Genomic DNA, 26,528 nt, shown 5'->3' on the forward strand with positions numbered 1-26,528 from the left:
ACACGACAGCTACCACCTGGAGAGGGTGAAGGCTAACACATGCTTCCTGTGATGCCTACTGCATCTTCTAGAATCGCTGCTCACAGAACACACTCAGAGGAAAGCACTATCTACCCTCTTCTACATACATGAGCTCACAGATGCCTGTGATTGGCTATTGTCGCTGTGATTGACAGGGGAGAGAGAATATGCCCCTCCCACCTGCCTAGAGAGAATGGCTAATTTAGTGCCCTTGGCTACATTGTTGGGATTCAAACGCATTTCTATTGTGCCATTCAGGAGCCCTTTATAAAACATCTATTTTATCATTTATGTAAGGAGTCTCCAGTGTCAGCACTTTGTAACAGTTAAAACTGCAACTTTAAACTTTCCGCCGCAGGAGAGTTTTCAGAACAGAGGACTTTGCTGCTACAACATAATTAATAACATGAATTATCTTGTCTTGCTGGAGTCCCACAACATTAAATGTAACTATAAACAGATAAAAAGTATGACATGTTCTAAAAGGTAGAGGAATAAAACACTGCAGGATGTGTTGTTTTAGGAAAATAATGAACTCCTGGGTGGTAGCAGTAGCTCTGCTTTATCACACTACTCTGTATTTGATTATTTTCCTGTAACAGCACACTCCTAAGCGTTTTATTGCTTAGATACCTGAAGCTGAAATAAACCAGACCACATTTCTGATTGTCTGTGAATACCCTTCTGCTTAATTTAGACAGACGTTCCTTAGAGACTGATCATGATGCCATCTTCACATCCATTAGTAACATTTCCAGACAGAGTTGCACCTCATGACTGTGATGCATTGCCACGCCGCTTTGAGTAAGCGTTGCTGTTGTGTCACTAATCCAGGATTAGTGGGTCAGGGGTTAATACACAGAAATGGCAAAAAAAAAAAAAAGTTTGAGCTACAAAACACTGCAACTGTTATATATGTCTTATATTAACCCCTTAAAATGGCAGATTTACATTCCCCAGTCTTGTAATTATAAATTAATTTCACTGTAGTTACTGAACTATATGCTTTTAGATGAATAAATGATAATAAATCACAGGCTTAAATGCAGGTTGTTCATAAACTCTATGAAAAGTGACTCCACTGATACTGTATACGGGATGGTTATGATAAAAGGTGCATCAGCATCACCATTATACCTCTAGACAGTAACTGTGATTCATGAAAAAGTACCACGACCACTTCCTCTCTTCCCATTCAAACAAAAGAACAACAGAGAAAAACATGGCATGTAATGACCTCAGTGAGAGGTAACACTGTTTTGAAGCTAAATTTTGTAAAGTGGACAGTTTTGTAACTCATGCTGACTCCTCCGTTATTCAAGATAGCACATGGAGGCAGAGAGGTGGAATACGCTGCTGGACTTTTTGCGGCTTTGCAAAGTAAACTACGAAAAAATTGCATCTCGGGCATTTTTTCAACATGTGGTCAGGTCTGGGATCACTTAACCACTCAGGGACAGAAATCTTACACAGGATGAGCTTCAGTGGGAAGATTTAGGATTAACTACATTGCAACATGTTAAACAATTTAGTTTAAAGTTTTAAATAAGTATTTGTTGATCTAAATTTTTATTCTGAGTATCTTTACGTTGTGCTGAACCACATAATTTACCAAATTTTCCAATTAAAACCTTAATCTCTGATTTGGGATTTATTCTAATGAACTTCTGTCCCTCTATGATGCTCCTCTTAAGATCATTTTTAAGAAACACTTCTCATGAAAAAATCACTTCGATATAATTTCCTTGTGTTTGTTTTCCACAATCTGTCTAATCCTGTGGTTCTCAGACAACGTTTTCACCTGCACTACCCATCTTCAATAATCTTAATTTAAGCCTTTTAGTGGACAAGATTAGATGGAAAGAATGTAATGCACAGGATCTGAAGTAATATTTACAGCAACAATTGCCCCTATATTGCAGCATATAATGTACACTGTATTTAGCTTGAAAATGAATAGATTAGTTAATAATAGAGACTGAGACAGTTTGACGCAAATCTCGTTCCTGCATAAGTGTATTGCAACAGATATTGAGTCATATTAGTAATTATAGTTACAGTAATAACTAAAGCAACTAAAAATTATGTATAGTAGTAAATATGTAGTACTGCTTCCTTTTTTCCTTGATGAGTCATGCTTTTCCTTCTCTAGTGTACTAGTATTTTATAGTATACTATTTTTTTTTAATTAAACATCCTTCAAAATTGGGAAGTGACATTCTTTTTTGTCTTGCAGTTTATGTAACTCTTGGGGAAACCTTGAGCTAACCTATAGTGGCATTTCTAAAATTTATGCAAACCAACATTAAAATAAAAATCTCTGACTGAGAACAAATGCAGCAATTAAAGTTAATCTATGATTATTGTAAGACTGAAGCCAGGATTAAATGATGGATTCTGTTCAATCCTGTTTATTTTAAAACAGGGTTTAAATGTTGGGTGTCGATAGAACAATAAACTTTAATTAACTTCGATCTAATCCAGGTTAAAGCTTAAACTCAGTCCAATACTTAAAGCTTAAGACCAGTGTTTTTTTTTTTTGTTTTTGTTAACTGTCATTTAGGAGGACATCTGGACTGAAAAAGAAAATGTTTCAAAAGAAAACGTGACAAAATATAAAAGAACTTCGTTAAAGTCTTGAACTGCAGTGGACACGAATTAGAACCTTGGGTTTGCACATTTTACACCAGAAGTGACACATAGTATGATCCCTAGTACACAAATATTAATAATATTCTTGAAATATACTGTACATAATTCCATTCTGTATTCTAATCAACATTTGGTGCATTTTTTTCAGCATTATTAACATTTAAAGCAGGTTCTGAAAGAAGCACCAGCACTGTAGATTTTTTTTTTTGCTGAAGGTTTTTCCTGCTAGGATGCAGCTTTTAACAAGAAGAAGAAGCTAATCAGTTGTTTGTGTTCTGAATGTTACTATTTGGAGTGTTAAGCTATTCAGAAATCTACCGTGATGCACGTGAGGACATGTCCTGATAGCAGCACACACACACACACACACACACACACACTGAGTGCTATGATGCGGGGACAGAACTCCTAGACTTAAACTATTACATGGCGACAACCATGAATTTAGCAGGTATGTATTGAAAACAGGACAAAGCAAAACAAAGAAATGTAGAAAACGTGCACGGTTGTTTACAGGATTACAGGTTTGTAATGATGCACACACTTGGAATGTGGTGCTGTCTCAGATCGCTGTCTGGTTACACGGACAGTTAATCTGAATCTGCCTCAAGGGCTGTGAGTCATAAAGGAATGAGGTTTAGGGGGATTTTGGACAATCAGCTTCTGTGCTAAACATCTTCACAAGGACAAAGAGGTGATATATGATAGGAGGATAGTAGGATGTGTGTAGATGGAAAGAAAAGAAGCTGAAATGTCTTGGTGTGGAGGAATATGGTGCATTGTGACATTGACGAGAAAGAAGCTTGACTAGGAAGCGTGGTTAAACTTTTGGTCTTTTATTGGCACACTTATTGCACAAAGACATGCTTTGGTTGGTGGTTAGCCACAGAGCTGAAATATCCTGGGAAAACAACCACACAAACACTGATACATTTGTTTACTACCAGTAAAGACTTAGTCTTACAAAACAAGGACATTAAACGTCACGTTAACGAGCAACCACGGCGGCGCAGGGTATGCAAGTTAGTGCCTGGTTTACAGGTGCAGCGATGCTGCAGTATATTGTTTAAAGGAAAAAGGAATGCAAATGCATATATGAAGAGTGTGTATTCAAGGTGCGTTGTCCAAATTTGGCAAGGTCTCTAAAAGTATGTGGAGTCGAATAAGAGTTGAAGGATTTTTTTACCCCCCACCCCCATTCCCACAAATGTACATCAAGCTCCGCCCCCAGAACCTACGGCGGTTCGAGTAGAGTTGGCATTAGCAAGGACTGACATCATGACATCACTTTCATGTGCACTTGGACATTCACCTGCTCCTAAGACAACTTGCACTACTATAAACGCACAAAATTCGGCTAGTCGCTGTCTTTTTTCTTAAGCTCCTATGTGCTCTAAGCGCCGGTATTAGCGTGGCATGTTAGTATCATTAGCTAAGCACTAGGCCATTCAGCTGCTCGAAAGCCAAGCCTTATAACACTCATAACACTATAAACACACAAAATTTGATTCATAATGATTTCTAGTATAGACTAAAAAAATCCACTATTGCACCTTTAATGTTCATCCAAGTACATCATGCAGAGAAATGAAAAAAAAAAAAAAACAACAATACCCGAGTGAAAGAGAAATAAGTAAAAAACTAGAACAGAGAAATATGACAAGCAGAAACTAGGAACTAAAACCTGACTAGGAAATACACCGTTCAAAAATGCAGACGCTTTATTGTGAGTTTAAACAGACTTTTCATACAAATACAGTGGAAGATGGGCAAGAACAGGAAATACTGACCATATTAGGAAAGTAGAGGACTAGCCGTGTATGAAGGAGGCAGAACCAGGATGGACGTGTTGCTAGCTTGAAATAGTCTTCGGCCAAGATCTTGTTTTAAAGCAAATAATCAGAATTAAATAAAATCAGTTTCTCCAAATGTAGACTATGACAAGCAAAGGGAAAGTGTAAGTGCGGACAGTGTATAAGATACACTTATTATAAAGATGAGAAGAAGGAATGAGGGATTATGGAGTGGATAATGTCTGCACTAGGCAATGATAAACCACCAGATACTGCTGTTCCCATGCAAGTACTGAGAAAATACTTTTACAGCCTGAATTTTCTGGGATAGTTTCAGGTGTCTTTGTGCAGTTTTTTTAAGGATCTGGGATGGGAATGTTGCTGAGACCTGGGAACGCTGGTTATAATTTTGACCCCAGGTCTGCACCAAAACGGATGTAAAAACCAGCAACATGTGCAAGAAATTCATCAAATACATTTGCAAGGCACATGCCATTGTGACTGCACATCACCGCTCGTGTGCATGAACACGCTGAAATGGTTAGGTTTGGAAATGAAATGTTGATTTTTTTTTTTTGTGACACTTCGTTTTGCCTCATAATGTGAGTGAATCTGGGCTGCATGCAAAGCAAGTGCGGTTTTGTTGGTTATGTCACTTTTCATTTTGCCTTTCCACCTGAGTAAATTGGTCATGCTTAAAAAACACGTATCATGGCTAAATTTTGACACAGCAGTCTAGCCTAGCTAGTCTTTGATAATCCCTCAAGAAGGGTTTTGTCTCGTCTCTGGTCTACAGAACACCAAATAAAACAAAATCTTTGCTTATTATACTAGAAAAAGAGTGGTACAATTTTGTGTAAGTGAGTCTCACCAAAAATTCCAAAAAGTAATGTAAATTTCGTGATAGGAATGTGAAGGGGTTACTTAAAATTTAATTGAGCAATAAATAAATCATACAAAGCTTAACCTTTTCTAGCAGTACACTGGCATTTTATTTCGCCAGCGGAATGGAAATAGACTTACTCAGTCTAAACAAATAAATCATTTTATTGCCACAAGTCTGTTATAAGATTAGTCAGGACACTGTTGGGTTCCTGTGTGTAGAGTATCGTGACTCTGTGTCTATCTGGCGATGGGAAATGTGAGGGGTGTGAGCCCCCTGATGGGGGAACAACTCACACCTCTCCAACAATATCACTGCTACAATACAACTGCCACAATAAAATTATAATATTTAAACCAAGTAGGCTAGGTGAAAAGAAATACTTATGAAAAACTGCAAACTCTTAAAGCCGTCTACTTTCATATGAGCCATTAACCACTACTGTGGAGTGTGACATCACAAAAAAAAAAAAATAAATAAAAAAAATTAATGCTGAACATGGGCACCCCAAAACAGGCAGAAACTCAATTTTTTTGGCCTCTAGTTAAAAGAGTTAAATTGCAGCGTAAATGTTAAAAGAAGAAGAATAGAAAACGAGAAGAAGAATAAGACACTTGGGGATATGGGGTGGTTAGTTAATTATTTTTCTATAAGAGCAGGATCCCAAGTGTTATTAAATGTAAATAATTAAATATACCTCGAAATGTTCGTTTGCTATATAATTATTTAAATACTTTTACTAATTTATTTCAATGACCCCACGTAATCTTTGGACTCTTATTTTGAAATTGGGTGGCCATTTTGCTGAAAACTTTTCACTATTTCCTCTATGAGTGTAACCGCAGGTTGAATTCTAAATGCATCACTATAGTAAATGAAGTGCACTAGGTAGCCTGTAGAATCCGTTACGTTCTCCCTACTATAGTGCATGTATATAGGGAGCAGCGCGCGATTTAGGAGTGAGCCGATAGCGTCCGACTGTAAACAGTGAGGAAGTGGGCGGTGCGGTTAAAGAGTTTACTACAGTCCTAAACCAGTGGAGTAAAGACCTGCAGGCTGTGGAGGGACTGGATGCGGAATTATTCTGTATTTTATGGTAATTATTTGTGTGTCAAAATTTTATTTCTATTATCTTTTATTTTAAATTTGTTGCTAGGTGCTAGGTGGGTAAGACGCACTAGCAGTTAACTGTGTTTTTTCTTCCTGTCATTAACCGCATCCTGTTTTCAGTTCAGGACACTTAAGCTTAATTTTATTAGATTAAAATTTAACGTAAATTTTAGACAGGTTTAGAGTTTACATTTCAGTAAAGTACAGCACAGAGTGTATATTTGGAGTTAAATGTACTGTGTACAGTATAATGCAGTGGTATGGCTCTTGCTTCTGTTTTTAGAAGATGTTTTAATCCAGTAAGTGACCAGCAAAAGAATATTTACAAAAAAATAAATTAATTAATAAATGTGTTTAATATATTTTTATTAGAGTTGTATGCATTACTTTTTTTTTATCAAAGTTGTCCAAATTGCTCTCCTTATCAAGGAATTTTTATATTTTTGTTTGTTTGTTTATTTGTTTATTATTGTTATTGTTATTATTATTATTATTATTATTACTACTATTATTGTTGTTGTTTTTATTATTGTTATTATTATTAAGTTGATTTTTCAGTTTTTTTGTGTTTTCAGGTGATGAGATGGAGCAGGAAACTTTAAAAGCACTGAACTCTCTCAGACTGGAGCAGAAGAGGCACAACATCGACACTTTCAGGTTCATTTATCTGTTTTTACCGTGTTTCTGTATGTTTCAGCCACAGTCTGGCGATTTATCCCTCTCTCAAGTCATATTATAAAGTTTAAAAATATTCAGTAAGTGTATTATTGTTATTATCATCATCATTATTATTACTATTATTATTATTATTATTGTTGCCACCAACAGCAACAACAACAACAATAATAATAATAATAATAATTTTAATAATAATAATAAGTAATATTATAATATTAAAACAATAAATAAAACAAATATAGAAGATAGTAATCTGTAAATATACAAATATATAATAAAAATGTGGGTAACAATCGAATAAAGGTACAATAATTGAATTATTAATAATTACATGGCAGTAAAAAACAAGACAAATGATAAAAAACTAGCTAAATGCTACAATTGCTACAAAAAATATATATTTTTAGTGTGTTTTTTTTTTAAATGAATTAATTAATTTATTAAAGCAGTGATAGATGGAGTCGGATGAATGTTTGTTAAAGTGACCCGACTGTGCTGGACTTTTCTGGAGATGGACTTAGAATAAGAGGAATAAAACGCTTTGGGATCTTGGGCTGTTATTGGAAAATAAAAAACTACAAGGTGGTTACAGTGACTCTGCTTACACCGGGCCTGTTGCTGATGTTTTTTCCTATAACAGCATGTCTCTGAGTCTTATATTTCTAGTTTGGGGCTAAAAATGCTCTTGATATATAAATATGATGATCCTCAGTCATTAAATGTGGCTCAGAGTTGAATAATTGTGCTGCAGTCACACTGGAAGTGATTACGGATGTAAACGCTGTTATTGTATAGTAATATGTCGTGAACATAGTTGTGTCACGTGTCTGAGTGCCGTTGTGTCTCATGAACGTCTTTTGCAGTAATCCCCTCTCTGGATTCACAGTGTGAACACTAAACTCTTTCATTCTGGCCTAAAAGAAAGCTGCAGAGGATTAGGATTATGTTTCTCAGCACACACCAGGCAGAACAAGTGGATTAAGCTGTTGTTTAGAGGGGTGAAGTGTGGTTTATGGGAACACCATGCAGGTTGTGTAACACGGTCGATGTGCGCTGGCTTCATTCACAGGGTCACATGGTCACATGTCGTCTTTAATGTTCGGTGATGCAAGTAAAACATAATGTGAAAGAGTGATGATGCTTGTTTTTATCATTCCTGGTGACCAGAACCTAATCTTTTTTTAATTATTATTATTATTTTTTTTGTGCATTGTAAAGAATGCCTTTTAGGTATGTGTATTTTCTGTATATGTTCACGTACACTTATTAGCTTTATTTAATTAATAAGTAGTTAAGTCTTCATATATACAAGCTTTGTTTATAGAACATTAACAGTACTGTATAATACTAGCCTTCATGAGTAAGGAATAAAACACCTGGGAACATTCTGTTATAGGAAAATAATCATGGATGGGATGGTGTGATGAGTTACTCTTACAACCCTTAAGTTGATTATTTTCCTATAACAGCATGTCCTGAAGTGTTTTATTCCTCGTATATCACACCAGTTTGCCTATGATTACAATTTTAATTTATTAATGAACAACACATCATACTTTATATCAGTTTATAGTTACATTTAGTGCTCTGGAACGCCCATTGGTCAAGTTCCTGGTGTCGAAGGGACTAAAAAAATCTGTGAAAGCTCTCTGTTTTCTCTGTTTCTGGTGTTTCTGAAAGTGGGGTCCAAATCATAGCCAGGATGTGTGTGATTTATTTATTTATTTTCTTTTTAATTTAGTTACAGTGGTGAAAATCACAAAATAATATATAGTTATTAAACAGTCTGACTGCTCACTTTCACGGAATGGGTTAAATCCACACCTCAATAAATCAAAAATAGAAAATAGAAATAATGTCAGCTTGGACTTAATGTGTTCTGTTGGCAGACTGTTCAGGAAAGAAAAACTCCATGGCTCAATAAATAGCTAAACTATTTTCATACACATTTAAATCAAGAGGCTAATAATATTTGAATAGTTGGATTATGTTCAGAAAAATAAATGTGCTGAGTTAAAGGTGTGCCTGATGACAAAAAAATTAAGAACCTCTGAACTGGCCTCTTTGAGTTTCATCCACACTGAGAAAATGTAAAATTTGTACTTGGTGCAGTTTTTTTCAGTTCAACAAATGAATCCTGCGTATTTTAACATCCCATTCAACAGCATGGAAAGAGAGAGAGAAAGATTTGCCTTTTATTTGCATACCCGGGGTTGTAACAATGCAAGCACAGCTGGAGTGAAGATACACACAGGTTTATAGTGAGCTAAAACAAGCAAGCAAACTTAATATTAATATTAAAATTAATTTACTGACAAGTGAACAAAAAGTAAATAACTCTCCTAATTTCTCAAAAGACAAAACTCATTAGCAGCCAGTAAGTTAAAGTGAGTTTTTAGCAATCTAAGTGCTCACAATGCTTTGCAGTTGCTCTGAATTGACACACAACATGTTGCAAGAGCAGCAGATTACAGCAAGAAGTTCGATAAACACTTCACCAGTTCCCACACGACAGTCACTGCATTTTAATCACAAAACCTAACAGCCAAATGTGCAGCAGTTTGTCCAGCTGTAATTACAGCGCAGTTCATGAAAACGTGACGTGACAGTGAGGCAGTGAATAAACTTATTCATGCTTTTCATGTCTGTAATTATTCATGACTGTCGTTACTGTATAAACACTTTGCTGTGCAACTACAGGTTGCCCAACCCTGGCATCTTTGTAGGTGGTACATTGATTTTAAACAAAGGTCACAGCATATAGAAAGTGATTTTTATTGTTTTTATGTGTGACATAGATGCACAAACAAAAACACAACATAAATGTGTCCGATGTGAGTGGAATAAAAATCGATTTCAAAACTGAAAGTGGAACAAAAATGCAAAAATAAAAAAATAAAAAATAAAAAATTAAAATATTGTAAAAGAAAGCATAATAATATAAAATGTAATAAGAGCTCATAATGCATAAATGAAAAATGACTTTCAAAAGTATTGATTAAATGAAAGCATAATAATGTATAAATGATAAAGAAACTAAAGTATTATAAAAGAATATAATATTATAAAAGTATAATATGGCAAAAGCTACACATTGATGGATTTTGCAATTACGGTAATCTGGGTGAAGAAACAAAACGCGTGGGATCAGTTTTTTGTAGATAGGGTCTAACCTGTGCTATATTCCTTAAATGAAAAAGCTTTCCTAGTTCCTTGTACTCACAGAAAAGTTCAAGTCAAAATAAGCACCAACACATTACAGTTTATCTTAAGTGTAAGGGTTTTTTTTTATGTTTGGTACATCGCTGGAATATTGGTCTTGCGTTACATTTTAAGAAAGTATTTAAAAAAAGGATACCTGCAGATTTCCTCTTTCTCTAACTCTGAAATCATTTGTTGATTTCTGTTCTGCATTTTGCTCGTTAACGCAAATTTAAATTGGTTTTGAATAAGAGCCAGACTGCTGAAGACTTTTTCATCGTGTTGTGCTACTGATGTTAGTGATCATGAATTGTGTGTTTGAGTGATTGTGCGAATGAAATGGTGCTAATGTACAGACTAAAAATATACACTACGCACTGCTCTGTATTTGATTTGCTGATTAGTTGAAGTGCTTTTTGTTAATCACAGCAGGTCAGCGGGTCAGGTAAGACTTGTGGAAAAGTGGTGTAATTATGCTGTGTTATAAATTAGAGCATTAAGATTTGACGAAGGTTAATTGAATTGCTGTGTTCTTTTCTTCTACGTTCTTCTAATTCATTTCTTTATATCCTTTTTTTTCCCCTCCAGGCTCTTCATGGTCACGTGGAATGTGGCTACAGCAGAGCCTCCTGATGACATCGCGTCCCTGTTGCAGCTTAATGCCCCGAAGAAAGCAGACCTCTATGTGATCGGGTTGGTGCTGACGGGCTTTTCGCACTCAAATGTTCTCAAATGTTCTTACATAAAAGGCTTTTTCATATTTCAAACATGATTAAAAAGTGAAGTGTACAATTTTCCATTTAAAAGCCTACAAGGCTAATGTTGGCTATGACAGTGAAACCACTGGACCAGTTTATTTCTCTTGTAATGGCATTACTCACCAGAAATGTGGCATCCGGGTCACGGCACCAAGTTCAAGCAAAGGCAGGAGATTGGATTGAAGTTTAGATTCTCTGAATTCCTCGTATATACAAAGGTGTTTGTCTAAGCCACTGTTGCTGTTCTGTTTTTCTTTCCCAGTTTACAGGAAGTGAGAGCAGCACCTCTGAAGTTCGTCACAGATCTGGCTTTTGGAGATTCATGGAGCTGCTTGTTCATGAACACGTTGAGTCCTCTGGGCTATATTAAAGTACGACTTCTTTTATTTCTACTCAGTCCCAACTAGTATAACAGATAAACCAAACCAATATTGAGGTTCTACAGACTTATCAGCATTATTCCGTTTAATTTGTTTGCGTCTTTCCGCACATAACAGGTTAGAATAGGGAGACAAAACGCAACACATAGATAGAATGAGACGAGAACTATGAGAAAGCTGTGATGAGCACATGAGTTTTGGGTCTGATATAGGGAGGCAGAGTATTCCAGAGTTAAGCTGGCAAACGATAGAAAGCCCAACATCCAACAGACAGTGGAGGAACAGAGAGAACAGGAGAAAGTGTCCAGTAATACAGGTCAGAGAGATAGGAGAAGACCTGTTCATGTGCTTTGAAGACGCAGAGGAGAACTTTATCATCTAAATGAGCCTTGATGGGAAGACAGCGAAGATTTATAAGATCAGGAGTAATTGGATGTTGAGATGGAGGGTAATGAGGTGGGCAGCAGAGTGTTTTGAGTAACATGGAAGGAATGCCTGATATAATGGAATTACATCAATCGACATGTGCAGATGTTTGCACACCACTAAGACAAAATAAAGAATACATTAAAAGTAATTTATACCAACAAGACATTTTCACAGATTTTCCTTTATTATGAAAAATGGTCAAATAATGTACAGTGGGTTCAAATATTATTACTGAAATAATCAAAATGATATTAGTACAAAAATAGGCAAGTTCTTTTTTGAACATAATATAAATATTTTCTAATAAAACGTATGCTCATCTTTTTTTGCCTCTATAACTGCTCCTATCAATTTTCATATCTTCTGAAAACTTTTAGGATTTTCTCAGTTGTAATATTCACCCCAGTTACATTTACAATTACATTTAGAAGACATTTTATCCAAATAGACTTGCAAACTGTGCAAACCATTTAAGGCACAGTGATACACCTAGCTTTTAGAGAATCTGCAAGGATAAATAACCTGAAAAAGAGAGACAAATGAGAGCTTGTTCAGGACCTAGAGTGATCTAGTCAGGCTGGTGACAAAGGCAAAGTGCAGTGGAGGTAAGTGTGGTGAAAATAAGGTATTAATCTGGATGCTGTCTGAACAGGAACGTCTTTAAACCTTTTTATATCAGTGACAATTTCCCCACTGATCTGGACCTGATCTCTTACCAGTAATGTGATCAGGGCTGCAGTATTTTAAAGCTGAATGAATGGCAGATGATGTCTCTCTTTCTTTCCTCAGGTGTCCTCTGTGAGGATGCAGGGTCTGCTTCTGCTGTTCTTTTCTAAGTTAGAGCACGTCCCCTTTATCAGAGACATCCGGACCACATACACTCGCACTGGGATCTATGGATACTGGGTAAGTGTGTATTAGTAAACATATTGCACAGTATTTCTCACTATATCACAGGATATTTCTGTTCTGTAAGGGTTTAAAGAGATGCTCTTCCAATTCAGAAACCTGTATTTTATATTTTCCCCTGGACACTATTACCTGTGTCTGGGATTTTTCATTTTCATTCCTACTCATATTTTGCTCATATTTGGCTACAATATTGGTTAATGCTTGAAGGGATGGGATGCAGAGTATCTGTATTAAACAGATTTCAGCCTGGATTGGTCATCAGATTGGATTTGTGATCTGATCCATTGACTTTTTTTTTTTTTAAATTCATGCCATGTTACTTTGTGATTTGTGATACTGCTCATCATTTACTTGAATGAAAGAAAATAAGGACAAATGGGGTGTCCACACACACAGCTTTCACCATTATTAAAATGAAAAATCAGTTGATTCTCAGAGATCTAATATCAGACTGTGTTCGAAAACTGTTTAGGAATTTTCCATAAACTAAACATAATGATACTCATTTTATAAATTTAACTATCACTATCTCCTTCCTGCTCAGGGTAATAAAGGAGGGGTGAGCATCCGTCTCTCTTTCTATGGTCATTCGCTCTGCTTCCTCAACTGTCACCTGGCAGCCCACATCCATAACGCCTCTGAAAGAGTGGAGGAATTTGAGCACATTCTCAACTCCCAGACGTTTGATGGCAAAAACACTCCATCTGTTTTAGACCACAAGTGAGTGCACAGTAATGTGCAGTGAGTATGATGCAAAGCATGCTGTATATAACAGGGCCTGTTCAAAATGAGAAATCACTGATACCGATGCCCAGCTGTGATATGTGAGGAGTAAAACACTTGGGGTTGTGCTCTTATAGGAAAATAATCAACCAATAAGGTGGTGTGATGAAGCTGAGTTGCTGTTACCACCTAGAAGTTGATTATTTATAAGTTGATTATTCCTCATACCACAGCAATTACAACCTTCTTATTTCTGTACTTTTTATCCATTTGTAGTTACGTTTAATATTGTGAAACGTCCACCGAACAAGGCACTTACATTAAATAAATGTCTCCTTACACAAAACTTCACCATATCAACGATTTTATAGTTTTCTTTACACATTTTAATCCATGTATTATTCACCTAGACATGATAACATATTACAAGCGCATTAATGTAACACATGCAGCTGGAATAATTATAAGAGCTGCAGTTATAGAAAATTAATCAACACCTTCTGACCAATCAGATTGGAGAATTCAACAGCCCTGTAGAATAACTGATAATGTCAGCAGATATAATGTTATGTGGTCAAAAATTAAGCAGACACCAGTAGTTTTAGTTAAACTGGGCTTTACTGCTATGATTCTCAATTTCTCAAATAAACAGCAGAAACAGCAGCATGCACATTAATCACTAACTTGAACGAGCATTGTGGGAGAGGTTTTTGTTCTTTTTGTTGCAGATGCACCGGCATTCACACTTCAAATATTAACTGGCTGTATGCTTCCCTGACAATGCACCCATGTGGAAGTTAATACCAGGTCTAAACTGGATTCGATTAAATGATTAGTGCCCCATAGCGCCATACCCTGTTGTCATGAAGTTGCTAATAATGCTGCTCTGTTCGTAGGCTCCTCTTCTGGTTTGGAGACTTGAATTTTCGTATTGAAGACCATGGGATGCACTTCATTCGCAATTGCATCAACAGCAAGAATTTCAACCTGCTCTGGTCTAAAGACCAGGTAGATACCGAGGCATGGTTCTGTTCCCGAAGAAACAGACACGTGTGACACGTTTAGTATTTTGACTTGCCTTGTAATCCTCGTTTTGTCTCTTCAGCTGACTATGATGAAGAAGAAGATTCCCAGACTGCAGCAGTTTGAGGAAGGACCCCTTGATTTTCAGCCTACCTACAAATTCGACTTGAACTCTGATAAATATGACTCGAGGTGGGTGTAACGTGAGCGCCTCTGTAGTGTGTTACAGCAATATCACATTACAGTTACTCAGGTTTGTCCTCTCTTATGCTCACAGGCTACAGACGGCTTGGTTTGGTCTAATGTAAGAGTTGCATTTTTAAATAAACTCCCTCACAGGCAACCCTCTTCACTAACACTCTTTTCTGAAGTCCACTTTCACTCTGACTGATGGACACAGTGCACAGTTCCAATTGGTCAGAGCTGAAAGTCTCCTCATACTAAACTAGCTACATTAGTATATAATACGCCATGTTACAAAGCATCATGTGATCTCTCCCTTACTGTAACATTACTGTGCTAACAATCTCATTGTGTGTTACGTGATTAATGGGTGCATAAGACAATTATACTAATACTTATAATAATAGTGTGAAATTGTAATATGAAAAGTATAAATTATATAAGTAGGTATAACCTGAATAAAAGAGGTGAAGTATAAAGTATGAAAGGGAATGGTGTTAATAACATACTGTAACAATTTGCCTGATTCAGTGTTAAATTATAAATCTAAAGTTAAAGTGGTGAGGATTAATTCATTAATTAAGCAATCAAGTACGTAAGTTAGTAAGAAAATACTAAAGTACATATTTAATTAATTTCTTTTTTTATTCCTCTTTAAAAATATTTATACTGTATATCCCTTTTTAAAATATTATTTATTTTGTTTGTTTATTATTCTTTTTAAAATTTTATTTGTTTGTTTGTTTGTCCCTTTTTAAATGTATATTATTTATTTCTTTTTAACTTATTTTATTCCTGTTCTAGGAAGGTAATATCTTGACTGATATAATAGCTTGAAATTATATTATATATTATAAAGGTAATATCTTGACTTGACTAATATTAGATGCATTACATCAAAAATGCCACTTCACCTCTTTTCTTGTATTTTATCCTCAGTGATTACTTAATAATCATGCATTATATTAGTAGCACTTGTGTGTGTGTGTAATTAACTGTGCATACACACTACATGCTAGTCTGTAGCCTGTTTAGTTGTGTGTGTGTGTCTTTAATCCATTACAATTTAGTGCTTTTCAGTAATGATACAACTGGCTGCATAACTAAAGGTAAGCCTGTTATCTTGATAACAGCAAGGGGATATACAGTGTATGACCTGTGTGACCTTGGCACTCTGGGCTTTGGTTTCATGTGGACTAAAGTATAATGTGGTAGAACAATGCTGGCCTTTTTAATGTGGATGAGTGTGAGTTTTTCCCTTTCCTCACCTGTTCGCTATTTTTGTGCACGTTGATGGAGTAATAGTAATAGAAAATCAGTGGAATTGTAACCTACTTCAGTCTAAAATTGCTGTAATGGTATTTCAGTCAAGATCCCCTCTAAGCACAGACATAAGGAAATGCATAAAATTTCAAAATGTAAACGCAGAGGCGACGTATTTGTCATAGAGACTAGGAATTACCCGATATAATTGCTCTGTTAGACTGTTGTTGTTCGTCTTTCAGCTGCTCCTGTTAGGGGTGGCCACAGCAGCTCATTGGCCCACGTATTTGATTTGGCACAGTTTTAACGGAAGCCCTTCCTGACGCAACCCTCCCCAATTTTATCCGGGCGTGGGACTGGCACTGAGAGTGCACTGTTGCACGCAGCCCCACTGGCTGGGGTTGGCTCCCTGGCCGGGAATCGAACCCGGGCCACAGCGGTGAGAGCGCTGTGGCCTAACCACTAGTCCTCCATTGACACAATAATTGCTGTGTTAGACTAAACACCCATAAAAGCATACAAGAAGACACAACTCACATTTGTTCCAGTAAAATTAAATTGTATGTACTGTATTTCCTTACAAAAATGTCACCGTGCTGAGTCACTAATGTAAACCTGGATTTAAAGGGAATGATATGAGCCAGTTTGATTGGATATCACAACAGGTGCACCGCTAGATAACGTATTCACCCAAAATACAGAGATTATTTTAAAAAATGTGGCCCTATACGGCTTTTTAGGAAAGAGTAGAGCGATGTAAACAGTCAGTAAGATCAGCAGCAGCTCTTCACAGCTCACACTCTTCTCTTCTCGATACTCATGTGACTGACCAGTGCAAAAAAGCGGAAGCCCGCATGGTGCGATCGGATCCTGTGGCGCATGAACCCCAAACCTCCACCCGAGAATGCAGATAAAGAGCGTGATGATGATGGTGATGATGACGAAGAGCAGAAGCAGAAACAGCTTGAGGAGCCATTGGATGAATTTCCTCTCAATTTAGTGCAGGACACTTACACCAGCAACATGGAGTACAGCATCAGTGACCATAAACCCGTCACTGGCATCTTCAGACTGGAGGTAATGCTGCGTCTTTATATCTCTATAATGATCTACGGTGCTGTTTAGAAGTATTGGCACCCTTCAGGAAAATGCACCAAAATTACACATGCATGTAGTGAGATTTTGAACTCAAACATACAAGGACATTGTGTCCACATTGTGTTTTACTGAAACATGTTTTTACCTTTTTTTATCATCACTCTTACAATTAATATTTTGTCTTTTGTGTTGAACATGCTTTTTTTTGCATGGTAATGGGCTTAAATATAGCTACATACTCAGAGAAAATGTTTGTATTGTGAAAGTTAAGTAAAAAAGGTAAAAGTAAAAGAAAAATAATAATAATAATGTTTTTTCCAGAATTCCAATTTGTATTTTATTTTAAAATATTTTGTAGATGTCAATCATTTTGAGGAAAAAAAGTCATCATTTAAAAATATACTTGTAATGTGATACATGTTAGAACAAAGATAAATAGTTAATTATTGTGTGTAATATCTATTTTATACCATTATTTTTATGAAGTATGCCAGTATATAATAATGTGCGTATGTTTTTTTTTTAACCCTGCAGCTGAGGAAGGTATACGAGACTCCACTGGTGCATGTGTGTGCTGAGGGTGAATGGAGTGCAGACCTGGACGCTTTGGTGACCTACAGCCCTCTGGAGCAGTTTTCATCCAGCGCCTGGGATTGGATTGGCCTTTATAAGGTCAGGATCGACAACTCGTGTTTGGAGGAGTGACGGATGAGCTTTATTCATTTTTGAGCCAACATGTCAGTTGCTCAGATAGAAAAGATCTGTTTGATTAATTTGAAAGATGAGATGAAAGGCAGTAGGAGATATCGATACTGATACTGAAATCTTGAGTATCAGTACCCATCTGATATTGCTTTTTTTAAAAAAAAAAATTACTAAGCTTTGAAATGAATGTTTGCTTATTTATTTATTTATTTATACTGAAGCACTTCACACTTAAACTCTTCCACACAAACATCACTTACACTTTAAATATAATAGCATGGTATAAAATATAAATATAATAAAAAATCAATCCTAACAATAGAAAACCAAAAAAAGCCTCTTTATATGTAAACATTTCCAAAATCTTTTCGAAATTGATTTCTTTTCCAAAATCAATTCCAGTCTTTTGGAATTGATTTTTTTCACCATCTTTTAATAGGATCACTTATCCGATATTTTTTTATAGGATCGCTTATCCGATATTTTTTTATAGGATCGCTTATCCGATATCTCTGATATCCGATCCACCGTTTTTTAATCATATAAACCTCAGTGCTGATGCTGGGTATCAGATCGGTGCCATCTCTACTAAAAAACCCACTAAAGATCAGACTGAGAACTGAATTTGTGAATTTTAAAGTGATACACAGACTTTTCTAAGGTTTGGGCACAGGGTGGAGTTTTATACACGCTTAAAAATGAATTGTTAATTTTGTTAACAATTAACAATTAACCTGTTAAAGCACTTGTGTTTTTTAAGGAAGATTCTCTCTCTCTCTCTCTCTTTTCAGGTTGGATTCCAGAGCATTTCTGACTACATCACCTATACCTGGGTAAAAGATGACCAGGTGGCCCTCAGTAATGAGCTCATCCAGGTAACATGGTGCAAATCTGCCACAAGCAATCAATACTTATACTGTGATGATGAATTTATAATAAATCTATCTGCTTTTTTTGTTTTTGTTGTTTACAGGTTTATGTGAGCAAGGAGGAAATCCCGGTTCTAGGTGGGGACTGTGTACTGTGCTACTACAGTAGTAACCTGCAGTGCATTGTGGGTATTAGTGAACCCTTCAAAGTGAGTACATAAGCACTTGTAAATACTTCTATATGAAAAGTAATCTTCATAGTACTTTAAATAGTTTTGGGTTAACCTCCACATTTTATCTTGTAGGTTCACGAGTCACGAGCAGCGATTGAAGAGGGATTCTTACTTGAGAATATTAACAAACTCGACCAGGCTTTGGCCAGTTAGGACCACATGAAGGAGCCATTTTGAAGTTGATCAGTGTTGGATGCTCCTTCTGCATCGTATAAAAAAAACCTGAAGAATTTATTAAGCAAGTGCAATTTTATCCGAGCATAAAACTTTCTTTTTTTTTTTTCAAATTGATCCGGTTTTCTTCTTTCTTCTTTGCCTTTGTGTCTTAACTTTTCCTGTGCTGCCTTTTTCCCAGTGATATTTGTTGGCCCTATAATTATTTTAACTACAAGCCTATAAAAATTTCTTTAAACCTTGTACACAGAGTCTAAAAGAAAACTTTAATTTGGAACAATTTTGAGGAGTACATTTTATTTATATAGCTTTGTAGAGAGTGTAAGATTTTTAAGGTGTCTTAACTGCTTTTTTTTTCAGCTCCATTTTAATGATATACTGTAATCCCTGTCATCAGTGTTATTATTAGTTTGTCACATTTATTTAAATCTGTTACAAAGGAAGAATGTAATGTAGAAAAATATTATTTTGCACTGATTTCACTGACACAAAATGTGTAGTTTGTACAATGCGTAACGTTATGTTATGTTATGATATATGCTGTTATTGGCTGAGAATTATTTTACTTGTATTACTTTTATTTCTGTGTTTATTAGTATGTTGTGTCAAGCCAGATGTGCCAGATGTGTCCACATTATTACAGATGTTTTGGTTATACATAATGTGTAGGGTTATTTGAATATATGACTAGACTGATTTGTTGACATTTAACTGTATTTATAATTTATATTGTACAAAAGATATAAATTATAACTCACATTTCTTTATCTGTATAAACTAAGCTGTTTTCTAGATGTGCGAGAATACATAACAACATGCTGAAATATGTTTCATGCTTATGAGTAATTTTTATTTTTGGCATAATTTAATTCCTAATTCTATATTAATATATTTCTTTTTAAATGGCTAAAAAATAAAAACATTGTAGGCGGACGTTAGTTTGTCGTAACTCCGCCCCCATGCCCGTGAGTGACACTGGTTTCCACAGCAACCGTTTTGTGGTCCCGCCCCCATCCGGAGCGGACAGTGATGTTGCTATGGCAACCGTTTGTTTCCTGGCTGAGTTAAAGGTGGGCTCGGATTAGCGCCTGGATATTTACAGAATTAAGCTACTTTTACACACTTTAATCATCCAGGTAGGTGAATTTAATCCTAAAGAATGTCATATATAATGTTAGTTTTGTGTAGTTAGTCATTTTAACTAACTAAATGTCAATTAATTGCAAGTTCTTACTAATGTTTTCAAGCAAGTTAGCCTTCTGGCTCAAATAAACTCAAATCAGGAAGGAATTGTATCCTAATCCTAACCCTAGGATTTGTTGATCTCAGGCTTACAGTGATTATAACCTGAACTTTTCATTAAAAACATGAACCAACAAAATTTACACTGTAAATCAGGTTATCTCTGTAATCCAGTCTGACTACACTTTAATGTATTTATCAGTAATCAGGGTTGCAGGGTTTAAGCCATCCTTTAAAACTAAAACCAGGATTAAATATTGTCTTACTGCTAAAAACTTACCATTTTAATTCCATTACTTTCAATTTAAAGTAGGGATTTATTTTAATCATGTAGCTGAGGTGGCTTCAATTTCAAAAAAAAAAAAAAAAAAGCATACTGTATATTAGATGGATTGCTGAAAACAAAAAAAAAAAAGGAAAAAAGAAAAAAAAAAGCTTGTTTTTACTCAAAAGTATCAGTAATTATTGATCACACTAATAACACTCTCACTGTCTACCTTCTTAAACTGGAGAATCCATCCTGAATTAAAACTAATCCCAGGTCAAGGTTTTAATAAGATATTAATATATTAATCAGGCATCAAGATATTTATAATTTAAAATGAAGTGATGCAAGACACCTTGAATTAAAATTAAACTTGAATCAATAAATACTACCAACTGTAAACTGTTTCTTTTAATCCTTTAATCCTTTTAATCCTCTTTTAAACTTTATGAGTTCTTGATTATAATATGATTATAAAAATCGCCACATTATTAACCATGAATCAGACTAACAATCAGAAAAACTTAATCTGGCAAGACCGGATTATTATAAACAGTCGCAGTCATCAGTGTTTTCTCTGTTCCTGCTTCAATTATTCTGTAAAAATAGTAAATAAACAGCCTTCACTATTTTAAACAGTGTCCAGTGAAGTCCAGTGTCCAGTCAGAAAAAAAAAAGAAAAAAAGAAAAGAAATCATCATTAAAATATGTACAATATTTGGTTGTTTATTAGGAGTTTTTTTTAATTATTATTATTTATATATTTATGAACTTTCCAGCAACAGAAACCATTTTGTCATGAGATCTCCTTTTTTTTCACAGTGTAATGTCTCAGGTATTAAAAGCACCTCCTAAGTTTCTGCCTTCTGAGTGGAAACATGCGAACTACGTCCACTTCAGGAGCGCAGAGGCCGAGCGAGCACGCTCAGAGCGACTCACGGCCGAGTGTAAGAGGCTGATAGAGGACAGCGAGAAGTCGGTGAGACGCATGCAGCAGGATGCTAACAACAGGCTGGGTAACTGTGCCATGAAAGCAATCAAAGCTTATTTTACTATAGAGCTGCTGGGCGATGCTGTCTGATATCTAATGGGGCGTGTGTGTGTATGTGTGTGTTACTCTCAGAGAAGAGACTCAAAGATATTAAGTTCTGGAGGCAGGAGCTGGAGCAGAAACTGCACGAGATGGTGCAGGAGATCGAGTTGCTCCAGACTATAAAGAACCGAGTAGAGAGAGCTCTGAGGAGCTGCTCTGAGCCTCTCCAAGCCACTCTGGACTGTCTGAACGAGAGGTGAGACGCTAATCCAACTTGCGAGGAAGTTCAAACGTACGTTTTTACAAATCACTGCTCGCAATCAAATAACTCACCGTTCAGCTAGTTGTCCACTCTGAGAATGTTGATATCTGTGAGCGTTCCTCAGGCAGAAGCGGGTGGAGATAGACCTGGTCCATGACGAGGTGGAGAAGGAGCTCCTGAAGGAGAAGGACGTGATTGAGGGAGTGATGGCTCTCCTCCAGCGCACTCTGGAGCAGATCATTGAGCAGATCAGGTGAACAAGCATGCCTGGTCCACAAAAATAAGAAAAATTAATCTTTACTAACCTTTTTTTTTTTACTTTAACGTCTCGTGTTCTGCAGTTGTGTACGAATATGGATGAACCTGAATGGAGAATGGCGGTTGAAGCTGTATTTCTGTTTGCTCGCTCTCATTCCAGACTCAACCGCTCAGCCAAATACTACCTGGAGAAAGATCTGCGGGATAAATTCCAGGCCGAACGCATCGATGATTTCTGCTCCCTGCTCAGCAGCACCGCAGCGAGCGTTGAGGAGCAGGCTGGAGCGGGACAGTGTGCTGATGGAGGGTAAAGACCTACGGAGAATTTATATTCACTACACTAACTTGTCCTTGTCAGAATGCTTTAGAAATTAATGTTCTGTACAACTGAATATAAAATCAGCAGCCTGCAAGAACATTCTGTGGAGTAAGGCTTTATTTTAGGATAATATGGTATTGTCTGTATTTTTAAAAAACACTCATGAACTGCATTTTACTTTAAATTTTTTTTTATTTAAATTTTTAGTAACTGTTTTATAGTAAACAGCAGAATAGAACCGCACAGTAACAAGTATCTCATATTAATTTATTATGTTAATATCATATTTTATGTATTATAGTTTTTTTATATACCACAGCGCTGTTGAATTCTCAAATCTGATTGGTCAGAAGGTGTTGATTAATTTTCTATAACAGCAGTTCCAATAGTAGTACCTCTGTAATTCAGGTTTATATTTAAAACCATTTAAAAAGAGTAACAGCTCATTCACAGGAAATTGTATGGTGGATGATCTGTATAATCTAAGTCTAATAATAAAAAAAAACAAATAATAAAGTGTCATAATAAAGTGTTTTCTGTTAGGAGACGTTTATTTAGCATTTATGGAAGGAGTCTCCAGTGTCAGCGCTTTATAGCCTTCAGATAGTAAAAGCTGAAGGATAAGAGTTTGTCCTTTTTTCACGAGCGTCTCACTACATTAAACATAACTGTTTGTTTAACTGTCATAACTGAAATGTTGACGTGGCGTTCGTTAATAAATGAAAAATTTTACTTGTTGCCAAACTGCTGGTAGAAAAGGAATAAAACACTTCGGGAGATGCTGTTGTTGGAAAATAATCAACTTTGGGGTGGTAACAGTAACTCTGCTCCATCACAACATTCTGCTGTTGATTGTTTTCCCATCACAGCATGCCCCCAAGTGTTTTATTCCTTACTTACAATTAAACTTTTTTAAAAGGCTTAACTTTGTTAACAACCTTGTATTCAGTCTTGTAAATGCATTATGCACTATGGCACTTAATTATGGCGATTAATTAGCAAAGAAAAACTGTTATGCATCTTTAAGTATTGTGATATGTTGCTTTTGCCATTTCTTCCATCACTGATTCCTTTTTTTTTTTTTCCAGACTCGCCGTGACTCCTCAGGAATGGGAGACGTTCTCCGACGTGAACATCGGCAAGGCGGAGAAGGAGAGGAATAACTCGGCGTCTCTGCGGGCGCTGGTGGAGAACCTGCTGGTGCAGACGGCGGCAGACATGCGGAGGCAGCACGAGGCCACCGGCTCGGCCCTGACACTGCGCATACACGAGACCAGAGGTGCTAAAGCGGAGCTGGAAGATCAGCTGAGCAAGGTGCACATCAGCCCGCACACATTACGCATCTTTTAATTTAACTTACGGCTCGTTAACTTTTAATTTGTTTCATTATGTATGATTCTCATAACCTTATTTGTTCTTCTTCTTATTATTCTCATTACATGAATACAGGACAAAACAGGAGACTTAATAGAGAATATAACCGGATTTTAAAAAGTCTGTTTTGGGGGAAGCCTTTATAAAATTAAAGTGCAAGCTCTTCCAAAACCTTTAAACCTCAATTGACGTTGCAAAATAGTTCAAAGTAACTACTGTTAGTAGGTAGCTATGACTGCACACAATAAACAAATGTTAAACATTTTTTTTTCATAGAAATCTAAAATATTTTCTTATCTATGTTGAGTATGATCACACCGTTGCTTAAAGCTAAACACTGATTATTATGCGAATTAAATAATAACCAACAGTACTGCTTCCTGTTTCCTGTCTTTTAAAGCTGCTTGCGGAGATTGCGAGTCAGGAACAGAACCTCGATGCTCTGAAAGTGGCCGTTGCTGATAAAGAAGGGCCGCTAAAGGTGGCGCAGACACGGCTGCATGCACGCAGTCAGCGACCCAGAGTTGAGCTGTGCAACGATCACGCTCACACACGCCTGCTCTCTGAAGTGCAGCAGCTCACGAGCCACATCACCAGGTGAAAGACAGAGGAACTCACTGAGCGCTTTACTGTGTAGCGTGGTAGCTCAGTGGCAGATTCACAGCTTTCTGAAATGCACAGCTATTGTGTAAACTGCTGATCCAAGTTTGATGAGTTAGACTGGTGACTTTGTGAATTTTAAATAGCCTCATACCACAGAGCTGGTGAAGGTGTTGATTAATTTTCCATAACAGCAGCTCTGACGATAACGCAACTGCAAATCACAGTTCAAAATTAATGCAGTTGTTCTAATATTGTTTCTATAGTAACAGCTCATTCACATAGCCCTGTATGATAGAAACTTAACATAATCTAAGGCTAATAATAAACAGATTAAAAACATCTGTGGAAGGAGTCTCCAGTGTCAGTGCTTTATAACAGTTAATGGTGTTTATAATGTATATAAGTGATAAGAGGAACTAACTTGGTTCATGGAAGTTTGGCATTAAATGTAACTATAAACTGATAAAAAATATGATGTGACATTCATTAATAAATTAGTATAAATTAATAAATTTATAAGATATATAAACCTGCTGTATTTCAGATTTATATTTAAAACCATGTCTATAGTAACAGCTCATTCACAGGGACTTGTACAGTGGATGATCTACATAATCTAAGTCTAATAATAAACAAATAATAAAGTGTGATTTAAGAAAAAAAATGTATAATTGTTGATTTGGTGATGTTTTCTGTTAGGAGATGTTTATTTAGCGTTTAAGGAAGGAGTCTCCAGTGTCAGCACTTTGTAGCCGTCAGACGGTAAAAACTGAAGGATAGGAGTTTGCACTTTTTAACGAACGTTCCACTACATTAAACATAACTACAAACCATTGAAGTGTCATTAATAAATGAAAACTTGTACTTGTTGCCAAATTGCTGTGGTAGAAAAGGAATAAAACACTTCAGGACGTGCTGTAATAGGAGAAGAATCAATCAATGGTAACGGTAACTCCACATCACACTACTGTTACTGATTATTTTCCTATAACAGCACACCCCCAAGTGTTTTATTCCATGTGTGAAGTGAATTTTTACCCCCAAACCCTCACACTCTTTGTTTCTGTGCATCACAGGCTGAAAGAGGGTCTCTCCGAGTCAGAGATGGAGCTCAGGGCCCTGACCAGAAGCCAGCTGCTCCTGGAGGAGGAGATCCAGGTCAAATCAAACTCGCTGTACATAGACGAAGTGATCTGCACTCAGCTCCGTCAGCCAATCACCATTCACGACTTCTGAAGGAATAAACCACTCGTTTGCAGAGTGTAAAACTATAAAATAGCAAATAAATCATTCTTGAATGCTGCACTGGTTTTGGCCATTTTAATGCAATATCTAAAGGCTATATAAAGTCTTCCTATAAAATGGAAAATTTGATGTTAGTGTGAAAGTTGAGGGGTGAACAAGAGATAAACAGGCTGCACAACAGTTTTTATATGCTCCATCAGTTGTATTGTAAATCACAGTGTCTCAGCCTCCATAAGCTGGAACGTTATGCCTCTCTGACATTAAATCATGGGATAAGTCATGGCAGAGTAGATGAGCTGTGAGTCAATGAGTGGCCTGGAGTGAGATAACACCAGCTCCAGCATCTCATCCTCCTCAGCGTTGTCATATCTGATGATGTTGAACTGCACCTGTAACATAGCAACACTGATATTTACACGAAAAAGCTGTCTGCATTCAGCACACATTATCCTTTCAATATTCAGTGTAACGCTACTGAATGCTAATGCTGCTCTGCATGCGCAGGTTGTATTTGACAGTTGCAGATTTACAGCCTGTCCCTTTTCGTTCTACATTGCATACTGGTTCAGGTCAGTCCATTGCTTCACACAACTGGAACAGTCAGAAAATTGAGACACAGCTTTGGTTTGTGCACTGAGTATGTACAATGCTAAAAGAACTGATGTACTATACAGTGAATATAACATAATTGCGAACATTCACAGGCTAAATGTACCTTTATGGTGTCAAGGGCAAGGCGGTTTTGGAGAATTCTCCAAGAAGGTGATATCGAGGAAGACCTCTAGGTAGGTGAGGTTGCTACAAATGGTGACCACCTCCAGCAGCTCCTCATCTATGGT

At 36.5% G+C, this 26,528-nt stretch overlaps 2 protein-coding genes across 3 annotated transcripts; both read left to right on the forward strand.

Moving 5' to 3' along the window:
* Positions 1 to 6,300: 6,300 nt before the first annotated feature.
* On the forward strand, positions 6,301 to 19,912 carry inpp5ka (inositol polyphosphate-5-phosphatase Ka). 2 transcript variants are annotated; one of them, XM_026934923.3, is made up of 14 exons: positions 6,301 to 6,445; positions 7,035 to 7,116; positions 10,927 to 11,031; positions 11,359 to 11,467; positions 12,695 to 12,811; positions 13,362 to 13,537; positions 14,437 to 14,548; positions 14,646 to 14,755; positions 14,841 to 14,867; positions 16,843 to 17,086; positions 17,642 to 17,779; positions 18,604 to 18,687; positions 18,786 to 18,890; positions 18,987 to 19,912. In XM_026934923.3, the coding sequence occupies exons 1-14, from the start codon at positions 6,421 to 6,423 to the stop codon at positions 19,065 to 19,067; spliced, it is 1,515 nt and encodes a 504-aa protein (XP_026790724.3). In that variant the 5' UTR covers positions 6,301 to 6,420; the 3' UTR covers positions 19,068 to 19,912. The 2 variants fall into 2 exon arrangements, with proteins under 2 accessions (XP_026790724.3, XP_026790725.3); XM_026934924.3 differs by lacking the exon at positions 14,841 to 14,867.
* A 155-nt stretch (positions 19,913 to 20,067) lies between these two features.
* Positions 20,068 to 25,747, forward strand: tekt1 (tektin 1). The gene is made up of 8 exons (XM_026934970.3): positions 20,068 to 20,224; positions 21,418 to 21,611; positions 21,719 to 21,884; positions 22,015 to 22,143; positions 22,309 to 22,455; positions 23,556 to 23,781; positions 24,242 to 24,438; positions 25,521 to 25,747. The coding sequence occupies exons 2-8, from the start codon at positions 21,422 to 21,424 to the stop codon at positions 25,678 to 25,680; spliced, it is 1,215 nt and encodes a 404-aa protein (XP_026790771.1). The 5' UTR covers positions 20,068 to 20,224; positions 21,418 to 21,421; the 3' UTR covers positions 25,681 to 25,747.
* The last annotated feature ends 781 nt before the right edge of the window (positions 25,748 to 26,528 follow it).

Source organism: Pangasianodon hypophthalmus, chromosome 14 (genome assembly GCF_027358585.1).
Source record: "Pangasianodon hypophthalmus isolate fPanHyp1 chromosome 14, fPanHyp1.pri, whole genome shotgun sequence".
Classification (NCBI taxonomy): domain Eukaryota; kingdom Metazoa; phylum Chordata; class Actinopteri; order Siluriformes; family Pangasiidae; genus Pangasianodon; species Pangasianodon hypophthalmus.